At 39.5% G+C, this 11266-nt stretch overlaps 1 protein-coding gene across 3 annotated transcripts; it reads left to right on the top strand.

Moving 5' to 3' along the window:
- Positions 1-46: 46 nt before the first annotated feature.
- On the top strand, positions 47-10420 carry zgc:136908. Of its 3 annotated transcripts, none has more exons than XM_019359765.2 (18): positions 47-350; positions 1147-1258; positions 1362-1534; positions 1630-1772; positions 1906-2036; positions 2923-3054; positions 3185-3287; positions 3960-4093; positions 4510-4645; positions 4722-4834; positions 5926-6090; positions 6256-6378; positions 6471-6683; positions 6804-6982; positions 7080-7209; positions 8837-8995; positions 9293-9444; positions 9527-10420. In XM_019359765.2, the coding sequence occupies exons 3-18, from the start codon at positions 1482-1484 to the stop codon at positions 9624-9626; spliced, it is 2166 nt and encodes a 721-aa protein (XP_019215310.1). In that variant the 5' UTR covers positions 47-350; positions 1147-1258; positions 1362-1481; the 3' UTR covers positions 9627-10420. The 3 variants fall into 3 exon arrangements, with proteins under 3 accessions (XP_019215310.1, XP_003450022.1, XP_025763700.1); XM_003449974.5 differs by lacking the exon at positions 47-350 and adding an exon at positions 376-764; XM_025907915.1 differs by lacking the exons at positions 47-350; positions 1147-1258 and having other exon boundaries at positions 1452-1534; positions 1602-1772.
- Positions 10421-11266: the final 846 nt, after the last annotated feature.

Here is an 11266-nt window from a genome sequence, read left to right as displayed (position 1 = left end):
TTGATTGCAAGCTGTGGTGGTGTGTTTGTGAGTGTCCTTGAGAGGGTGTGTCTATGTATGTGTGTAGTAAACATAAATACACCAACGGCCGAGAGCAGCCGGAGCACAACAGCAGCTCACTTCAGTCACGGTGACAAGGAGTCGAAGGACAATGCTGTGTTTTAGAAAACAGAGGACTCGTCCAGGAGATAAACCGAACGATATGTCAGTTCTTTTGAAGGGAGAACTTCTTGTGACCCATAAATATTTCACAGCGTTTGAGGCTCGCTCGGCTCTTGCTTGCATTTGTTGGTTAGTAGCAGGAGGAGGAGGAAATATCACACTGTATCTGTTCTGGGACACTCTCCAAGGTAAGTGTGCATGGGAGTGTGTGTGAAAGTGTGTGTATGGGTCCACCCATGTTGGGGTTATAATAAGACAGAGAACTAGATGGACATATTTATACCTCCACTGATAAACAGGCAGGCAGCACCTCCTGTAAACATGCTGCTTTAAGAAAACAGAGGAAAAGAAAAAGGACTCAGACTGCTGGGAAAATATCTGAGCTTCAGAAAGACTAAAACCTGAACAGGGCTGGTCAGATCAGAGGGAAATCTGAGCTCTTCGGTGCTGATTAGAACTACACAAGATCAACTTTTGAATCTACGAGGGCAAACACCTAAAGAAGACAGTGAGGGAGTGAACTCTGAGGGTGAAAAATTGAAGGAAATCTAAAGTGTGACAGGACAAAGAGGAGCAGTCATGCCAGGCTCAGGAGGAGCAGAGTGAGTGAAACAGCTGCGTATGCACACAGTAACTTTGTGTATACATGCGTGTGTGTGTCTGTGTGTGTGTGTGTGCTTAGTCATGCATGTTTCAATATGCAGTAAAATATTTTAAGGAGTAAAGACATTTTATCCAGTATGCATTTTTGTGTCATGAAACTTTGAATAATGAGAAATCACAATGCAGCTGTTCAAGATCATAAAAATGTTAAAACTCCTGTGCAGTGCATTATTGATGCACGGATAATATTTTCATGTTTATAGAGTGAAATAGTTGCTATGTGCAGAGCCACACAGATTCTAAATACAGCACAGAGTCACATGAGGAAATTAGAGCTTCACGTACATGTGAGAGTGCCATAATGCGTCTCTTGTTTGGAAGCCCAAAGGGAGAAGATTACTCCACTGCTATCCTGAAGCAGAAGCATAGACCAAACAGGCTCATTGTGGATGAAGCTGTCAGTGAAGACAGCAGCATTGTCAGCCTATCACAGGTGTGTGTAAGGTGTAAATATAGCCACACAGAGTCCTGTTTGTCTTCTTGTTAGACTGTTAGGCTTATGTGTGTGAGTGTGTGTGTGTGTGTGTTTGCATTAGCAAAAGACAGAGGAGCTCCAGCTTTTCCGAGGAGACACTGTGGTGCTCAGAGGGCGGAAACGACGGCAAACAGTGTGCATCGTCCTGACGGATGACACCTGTGGAGATGAGCGGATTCGGATGAACCGTGTGACGCGCAACAACCTGCGTGTCCGGCTTGGTGACGTCATCAGGTGCAGTAGACCTCATGCCTGTGGCTTCGAGTGTAGTGTGGAGCTATGATTTTACCATAATCCACAGGTGTCTGCTGATGTGCATGTCATTACAGTATCCATGCCTGTCCTGATATCAAATATGGGAAAAAGATCCACGTGCTCCCCATAGATGACACTATTGAAGGCCTATCAGGGAACCTCTTTGATGTTTTCCTCAAACCGTACTTTCTGGAGGCTTACCGGCCTGTGCACAAAGGTACAGCAACACCTCAGCTGCTAGTTATAGCACAATAAAATCAGCTGTGCTCACAGCATTATAACATAAAACAGGAACTCAAAGAGCACGGGAAGCTGCTGTGAATGTGGTGGCTTCTCCTTTTCGTTGTCAGGTGACATCTTCTTGGTGAGGGGAAGCATGCGAGCTGTGGAGTTCAAGGTGGTGGAGACAGACCCCAGTCCTCACTGCATCGTTGCCCCTGACACAGTCATCTACTGTGAGGGAGAGCCAATTAAGAGAGAGGTCTGTGAGAGGTTAAAGAGTGATGTTAATGTGTGTTAACATTTCAAGAACTGTAAGAAAACCCTTTTATATCAAAATCCTCCCGTCTGGGGAATTATTGCAAGAAGTATTCAACCAGTTTGTTCCAGACTGTAAAATACTGTAAAAAGTCCTTTATGAAACTTTAAACTGCATGTATCATTTTGGCAATGTGTTGTTGTACAAGAAATAAATAACAATAATCAGACTGCACAGACTGTATTTGGGCTCATTTAAAATCAAACTAGTTAATATTCTTCTCACAGATTTGTTATTTTTTATTAGTTCATTGTATAAACTGTTACTTCATTTGTTGCATCATCAAACATAGACATATACTTTCACTTATTTCCAGCCACAACTCACATCTCTCACATCTATAGTAAATTATATTACAGAACAACTCCATGAGTCTCTATGTTTGCTTGTATTGACCCCAGTTTGAGTTATTTTGAACTAAAAATGTCCAAATATGTTTTAAATTAAACCTTAGATGAAGATTGTGACATTCATTCTTCTTTCATCCCGTCTGATCTCTTCCTGTTCCAGTAAAGAGAATTCTCTTTTGTAGAACTGAACATCTGACTCAGGACAAATCACTTTTTGTTTCAGGATACTATCAATTGTATAAAAATGGCTTAAAGGGACCTTTGATGATGCAAAGATATACGTGCACGCTGTTATACATAGCCTGTTCAGATAAAATGAATCAATATGGATTCCTGAATTTTCATTATTAAAGTCTGAATGTTCTTCTAGACTTCACAAATCCAGTTATGACAACCTCGAGCACCCAAAGGAATCTCATCACTCTCATTTTAATCAGTACATACAGTAATAAACCGTCTGGCTTTTTGGTGCGTGACAGGATGAAGAGGAGAGTCTCAATGACATCGGCTACGATGACATTGGAGGCTGCCGGAAGCAGCTAGCCCAGATCAAAGAAATGGTGGAGCTTCCTCTTAGACACCCGGGACTGTTTAAGGCTATCGGAGTTAAGGTATCATGCACACACACACACATGCAGTTCAAAAACAAATTATCATCCCAGCCACCAATAATAGTGATTGTTTCCATTTTAACATGAAATCTTTTTGCATTACTTGGTGTGTTCTTCCCTTCTCTCTCAGCCCCCCAGAGGTATCCTGCTGTACGGCCCTGCAGGAACAGGAAAGACCCTGGTGGCCCGAGCTGTAGCAAATGAAACTGGTGCCTTCTTTTTCCTCATCAATGGTAAGACTTTTGTAGACTGAAAATGCCCAAATCTAAAGCACAGAAGGAAATAAATGACTCTCTGCAAAGTAGAGTATTATGCAAATAAATGCAGCAAACAAACAAAAATAAATACTAGCAATAAACTAATTAAAACATTGAGTTAATATAGTTTTACATTTCTTTACTTTTGTAAAAACTGTGCTCCAGTTCTTTTTCTGTTGAGTGTCTTGTGTCAATTAACCAAGACACATAATACAGATTGAACCTTCTTTGAAAGGTAAAACAGAAATGCACAGTAAATAGAAAAAGGAAAAACAGCAAACTGTTTACTCAAAAGCTCTAAATCTTTAAAAAAAATAAATAAAAATAAACAGAGAGAAAAATTAAAACGGGAATTTTTTTTTTTTTACCTTTATTCAACCTGGAAGTTCCATTGAGATCACATCTCTCGCCAAGGTAGCAGTCATATGTTAAAAATCAATTAAATACAACATAAAGTGCAAGATCTGCAACAGACTAACAACACACCAATAACTGCAAAAACAAAAAATAGTGACCTCTCAAGAAAAACTTTTAAAATGCAGTCAGCTGAATAACGAGAACCTGATTAGAGGTTATAGTGGTAAATAGTGCTTCTCTTGTTCTTGCCCCTGTGCAGGGGATGTTTGTAAAGTATCATTCTGTGACCAGGTCCCGAGATTATGAGTAAGCTGGCCGGAGAGTCAGAAAGCAACTTAAGAAAAGCATTTGAGGAGGCGGAGAATAACGCCCCCGCCATCATCTTCATCGATGAGCTGGATGCCATTGCTCCCAAGAGAGAGAAGGTAAACATGAGGGGATAAATGGTCTTTCGACCAACTTTCAGGCATTTTTTTGCACACTGAAATCTAAAGCAGTGTTTGGATTTCTGAATACTGGCCAGTTAAAATATGAAAAAAGTCTAGTCCCGTGTTTGAGCACAAACTAATAAAAACTCTTCACATTGCAAAAAATAATTAGTTATAATTTTTTAAGATATTCATGGACAAGTTTCAATGTGCGTGGAAAGGGACTGAAAGTGGGTCAATGGACCTTTTTTGGACGATTACAATTTTAGGCAAATCCGAGTTGGTCAAGCAGAAAATGTTCTAAAAATTTGCTGATTCAAGACGGGAGTGACCTAACCCCCTGTGTTCTCCTGTGTCCATGTAAATAACAGTTAAATGTTTCTGACCATGTGTGAGTCTGTGTGTATGTACAGACTCATGGTGAGGTGGAGAGGCGTATAGTGTCCCAGCTCCTGACCCTGATGGATGGCTTGAAGCAAAGAGCTCATGTGATTGTCATGGCTGCAACAAACCGACCAAACAGTGTGGACCCGGCTCTGAGGCGCTTTGGTCAGGAGAACCACATGCATATGCACAAACACACAAACACATACACGCATTTACAAATATGACAATTTCCTTCCAGGCAGGTTTGACCGTGAGATTGATATTGGAATCCCAGATTCGACTGGTAGATTGGAGATCCTGCAGATCCACACCAAAAACATGAAACTGGCTCAAGATGTCGATTTGGAGAGGGTGAGGCAGGGGAAAATGAATGAATGCTTTAATATAAAATTAAAACTGAAATGGTGAGTTAAATAACAATAAATAAATCTGCTATTTTTTCATCAATCGCCTTAAAGGCTCAAGCAAAAAAAGCCACCAACTTTTTAAATTGTGGAGTTTGTGAACATTATACCAAAGCTAATGGCTTCATAGTGGAGTAATTTACGCAAAATTAAAAATCTGCTAAATCACATATGTGGAGCTCTCTGCCGTGATGAAACCTTGTGACTAAGGGAACGGCTGAAAGTAGCTGATCTGATAACAAAATTAATATCTTGTAGCACTGTACTGGTAACAAGTCTACAAATTAGCACTAGAACGTTAAGGTGAGCATGTTTTGCAAGTAGAGCAACAAGAAGCACATCCTGTACCAAGGCCAGTGTCCTATTTTGCAATTTTAAATAAACTGATCAGGATGAAAATGTGCATTTCTCTACCAAGGATCCACCTTGGCCCTCCTGCCCTGGCAGATCAATAAGGATCATTAGGTGCAGTAGGTCTATTTGATATTCTTGTATTACAGCTTGAACTTATGGCAAGAGAGTATCATTTAATTAGAGTATTCTCCATAAATGTAAAGACTATGATGATTCGTTATAACAGATTTTACTGAAATAAAACTGAAATTTTAAATGGAATTTGTAATTGAATGTGACAGTGCCTCCTTTTATTACAGTAAGTTTTGCAATTTGTATTAGACAGTATGCATTATAAAACACAACCTTCTCTGAGAAGGGGCAACATAGGAATCTATGCAACAAACTAATGATATTTATTCAATTATTTCTTTTAAATTCAATTATTTTTTATTAATATAGGGTCAATTTAATTTAATATAGTTGAATGTTAGGGTGATATAAACAAACTCACCAAATACTTAAACTTCTGCGCCTTAAATTTTGTTTTCCTTTTAACTGTTTTAATAGTTTTATGTGATATTTTCTTCTTCTGTAAATTCCTTTGTGATTCTTGTCAGTAAATAATTTTATACGAATAAATATTATTTGCTTGCTTGATAGTTAGTATGTTACTATTAATGTGATTTATTTTAAATACTCCAGATTGCCACAGAGACTCATGGCCACGTGGGTGCTGACCTGGCTGCTTTGTGCTCAGAAGCTGCTCTGCAAGCCATCCGGAAGAAAATGACCCTCATAGATCTGGAGGATGAGACCATCGACGCTGACCTGCTCAACTCAATGGCTGTCACTATGGATGACTTCCAGGTACAAAAGACATGAATGCACATGAATCTAGCTCTTTGTGTTGGTAGAACTATAAGAATTGAGTGAAAGAACAACATATCACATGAATGTGAGATGTATAGCAATATTTCTTGAGGAATTAATAAATGAAGAGATATGCATCTCTTTACCAAACATCGCATTTAGTGGGCTTTAAGTCAGAGCAACCCATCAGCTCTGAGAGAAACGGTTGCAGAGGTGCCTCAGGTCAACTGGGAGGACATCGGTGGACTGGACGAGGTCAAGCGAGAACTGCAAGAGCTTGTCCAGGTGGAAGAAACACTCATGCATTAATTTTGCCACAATACTACAAAAACAAGCTCAATCCATAATCCGTGAATCTTCATTTTACTTCACCATAGTACCCTGTTGAGTATCCTGACAAATTCCTGAAGTTTGGAATGACCCCATCTCGTGGAGTTTTGTTTTACGGCCCTCCAGGCTGTGGGAAAACCCTACTGGCTAAGGCCATCGCCAATGAATGCCAAGCTAACTTTGTCTCGATCAAAGGACCTGAGATGCTCACCATGTGGTTTGGAGAATCAGAGGCAAATGTTAGGGATGTGTTTGATAAGGTAAGAGTGGAGAGAGGAAAGTGTGAGCTCGATACAGACTAAAGTACTCTATCAAATCTGTAGTTCTGGCTTTACACTTTAACCTTTCTTGACCTCTTGACCTTTTCCTTCTGCCTCCAGGCCAGACAGGCAGCCCCCTGCATCTTGTTTTTTGATGAGCTAGACTCCATCGCTAAATCTAGAGGAGGCGGTGCAGGTGATGCAGGTGGTGCAGCTGACAGAGTCATCAACCAGATACTCACAGAGATGGACGGCATGTCGGACAAAAAGAACGTCTTCATCATCGGTGCCACAAACAGGTGCACACATTTTTGCGTGTCTGTATCGTACAAATGTTAATAAATGAAACTCTACCGACTTTTCTTCTCACTTTCATCCTTCCTCTCGTCATCCCAGGCCAGACATCATAGACCCAGCCATTCTGCGGCCAGGTCGTCTGGATCAGCTCATCTACATCCCGTTGCCTGATAAGCCATCTCGCACAGCAATTCTTAAAGCCAATCTACGCAAATCCCCTGTTGCAAGAGTTAGTGGCATACAAAAACTAATTGCTCTATACAGTTAGATTCATAAGTTTTGTAAAATGACACAATTTAGAAATTTTACCCATGTACACCACAACAGTGGATATTAAACTCAATCGAGATGTGATTGAAGCGCAGACTTTCAGCTTTAATTTAATTCAGGGTGTTTAACCAACATATTGCATTAACAGTTTCAAAGCTGCAGCAGTTTTTATGCATAGTCCCCCATTTTCAGAGGCTCAAAAGTAGTCAGACAAACTAAAATAATTTTAAATATAGGAACTGCTATTAATACTTGGATGAAAATGCTTTGCTTTCAATGACTGCCTTAAGTCTAAAATCCATGGACCTTGCCTAATGCTGTGTTTTTTCCCCTGATACGCTTTGCCAGGCCTTTACTGCAGGCTAAAAAGTAATTGGACAATTAATTCAGAAGCAGTTATGTGGCCAGATGAGTCCTGCTCCCTGATTATTCCATGACAAATTAACCAGATAAAAGACCTGTAGGTGATTCCAAGTGTTGACGCTGCAATTTGTTCAGTGGAGCTATCAATATGAGATACAAAATGAGACATTGAAGCAAGTGAGGGCAGCTATAATCAGACTGAAAAACAAAATAAACCAAAATAAATCAGAGAGAGCAAAAACTAGCAGCAGCTAAACCAACCATCTGAAGCATTTTTCAAAAAATTGAATGTGCAGGTCAACAACAAATTCCCTGAAAAACCAGAGAAGACAAATAAAGTGGATGATCAGAATTATTTCCTTGTTTGAGAGGAAAAACAACTTCACAACATCTAGCCAAATCAAGAATACTCTAGAAGAGGTAAGCATATTATTGCAAGTCTACAATCAAGAAATGCCTTCATGAATGGAAATCAAGTGAGTTTACAACAAGGTACAAACCACGGATTACAATCCAGAATAAGGTCGGATTAGATTTTGTCACAAGACATATAAAATCCCATCCACTTTTGGAAAAAAATATCTTGTGACAGATAAAGCCAAGATTGAGTTGTATCAAAATGATGTGTAGAGAAGGAAAGAAACAGCTCCTAATCCAAAGCGTAACACATCATCAGTCAAACATGGTGGAGACAGCATTATGACATCGGCATGTATGGCTGCCAGCGCAACTGCGACTGTAGTGTTTATAGATGATGTGACTGCTGATCAAAAAACCAGGATGAAATCTCAAGTGTCTCCTCAGGTTCAACTAAATGCTGTGAAACTGATCAGACAGTGCTTCAACCAAATAAAACATGCTTCTCAGTTACTGAAGACAAAACTAAAGGCACAAAAGTAGCAACTGAATGTGGCTTCAGTAAAGTCCTGTCACAGCAGTTGATGTGATGCCCACTGGTTCAAGAGTTTTCCTCATTATTCTGAAGAATCCCTGTATTTACAGTTATGTTAGTTTGTCAAATGAATTTGAGCCTCTGAAAATGGGCAGATTGTAAAAAAATGACTGAAATTCCTAAACAGCTTCAACTTTTGTTGAATCCCTTCACTTTGCTTCAATCACACCTTCACTGTTTGATTTAAAACCCACTGTGGGAGTGTGCAGAAACAGAAGTTAGTTTTCACAGTGTCTTAGTTTCTGTCTTTTACTCTTCCTCTTGTCTTCAGGATGTGGATCTTGAATACCTTTCTGGCATCACAGATGGATTTTCTGGAGCTGATCTGACAGAGATCTGTCAGCGGGCCTGTAAGCTGGCCATCCGTGAGGCAATAGAGGCCGAGATCAAGGCTGAGCGTCAGAGGCAGAACAGACCAGGCATCCCTATGGTCAGCTGCTCAAGCTTGTTTACACCAAAATATTTTGTATTATAGAAGAAAATGCTAATTGGGCTTCTCTGGCTTTCTTTTATTATTGCTACAAAATCACATCTCAAAGTTGTACCAGGCTGTGTGTGCATGGTACAGACAGAGACTGTGGGAGATAAAACGTTCCCTAAAGGGCGGCTGTGTGTTTTGTAACTTTCAGCCTTTGGACTGGGAACACACACACACACACACACACACACACGTTCAAAGTGTATTATTTTTGCATGAAATCCTTATCTGTTTTTTTTCTGACTGCAGGATGAGGACTTTGATCCAGTCCCAGAGATCAGGAAGGACCACTTTGAAGAGGCGATGCGATTTGCCCGTCGCTCTGTTAGTGACAACGACATCCGCAAATATGAGATGTTTGCTCAAACTCTGCAACAGAGCCGAGGTTTTGGAAACTTCAGGTGCACATGCTTATCAAACATGTAGTTGTGGACAAGCCAGTCTTGTTTTAGTTGTACTTGAAACTCTTTTCTCCCCACCCAGGTTTCCTTCTGCTACTGGTTCCCAGTCTGGAAGTCAGGGCTCTGGATCTGGGAGGCCGAGTCTGTACAGAGATGAAGGCGATGATGATCTCTACCAGTGACAAAAACTGCAGTCAGCTACTGTGTACTGCTTCTTTGGAGGAATGAGACAGATGATTAAAGGAAGTAAAAAATTGTAAACAAAAAAAAACAATAAAGAAAGACAAACTTTTTTAAAATTATAATAAAATCATAAAACAAGAGGGTGAATAATAAATCATTTTCTGTACAACAGTCTCTCACATCATTGGGAATTTTGGCCCACTCCTCTTTACAACATCGTTTCAGCTGTGCACAGCCTTACTTTTGAATACTTTGATACACAGCAAAGTTCATGGGTGACTAAATTAGGTGTCCAGGTCGTGTGGCTAAAAAACAAGCCCAGATCATGACCCCTCCACCACTGTGTCTGTCAGTTGATATGATGTATTTGTATTTGATTTGCTGTCTTTGTGCAATATGGCTAAATATCTCCAGTAAAATCTGTCTAAGGATATTGTTCTAGAAGTCTTATTGATTGTTTGGATGCAACTCATGAACTTTTTAACATTTAACATACTAACTGAGGTCACTGTAGAGTCGGAGATGTAGCACTTAGGATTTTATAGTTTGTCTGAGCATTGCACGGTCTCACCTTGGGGTGAATTTTTTGTGTGACTGGTGTCACCTGAATGCTCACACCTGAATGCTCCAGACCAGCAGAATAATATTTGTTTTACTGCCCCCACGCAGACAACTTATGAAACAAGTCTAAAATCTTGTTACCCTAACAACATGCTTTGGTTGTCACTGTGATCAGTTTGCACTTTTCTGTTTAACAGTTAAGAAATGAATAAAAACTTCTTCTCCTTGAAAATTTGTATTTTATGAGTAGCGTTAGCAGCAGTGAGTTTCTATATGACAAAGCTTGGCTCAGCCAGCAGAAGGTCTTGGATCAAGCTACAAGCTAAATACAGGCTTAATTTAAATTCCTTTCACGCTCACTGGGAGCATCATGAAGATGTTCACACTGTGCTGATAAGTAGTATACTGAATGTGATTTGTACTGTGTACCAAATAATATCATATAAGAGCTTTTTCACACAAGTCATTTTGCCATGTTACAGTTTAAATGACTTGCATTTTTGTTTAAATAATAAAATGAATAAGTTGAAATGTGAGTTTACAGAAATTTTACCTGCACAAAGGAATTTTCTTGTGCCCTTAAGTAAAAAACAAAACATGTGTGTGCAAACACACAAGCACTGTTGCTTCACATCAACACTGGTTCATTTATCATATTTATCAAATGATCAGAAAGCCCAAGAAAATGATCTGCAAAAACAAATCTTTACAGCATACAGAGTGACTGTACTTAAGTACATAGTCACCTCCACAGCCCCATTCTTAGCCAGGAAAAGCCATTTCAGGGTCTGTTTGTTTCACGTGCCATCACTCAAAGCTATATAGTTAACTAACATGACCATAAAAATAATAATGAATTAATTACAGTTTAAACATTAATAATATTACTTATATTAATAATTAATAAGAATGTGAAAATATAAGCTAGTTGATGAGGTTTCAGCTCTGGAAAAGCAAACTTTGTCTTAATGTCTGCTCAATCATCCAGGTAAGGAAGTCCCAAAAAGTTGACTGTTTTTCTGGATGCAGCATTTTCAGTGGGAGAAATGTTTTGTTACTCACAATTTCTTCAGTGTTA

This window comes from Oreochromis niloticus, linkage group LG6 (assembly GCF_001858045.2).
Source record: "Oreochromis niloticus isolate F11D_XX linkage group LG6, O_niloticus_UMD_NMBU, whole genome shotgun sequence".
In the NCBI taxonomy this organism is placed as follows: Eukaryota; Metazoa; Chordata; class Actinopteri; order Cichliformes; family Cichlidae; genus Oreochromis; species Oreochromis niloticus.
This window is presented reverse-complemented; position numbering and strand designations above follow the sequence as displayed.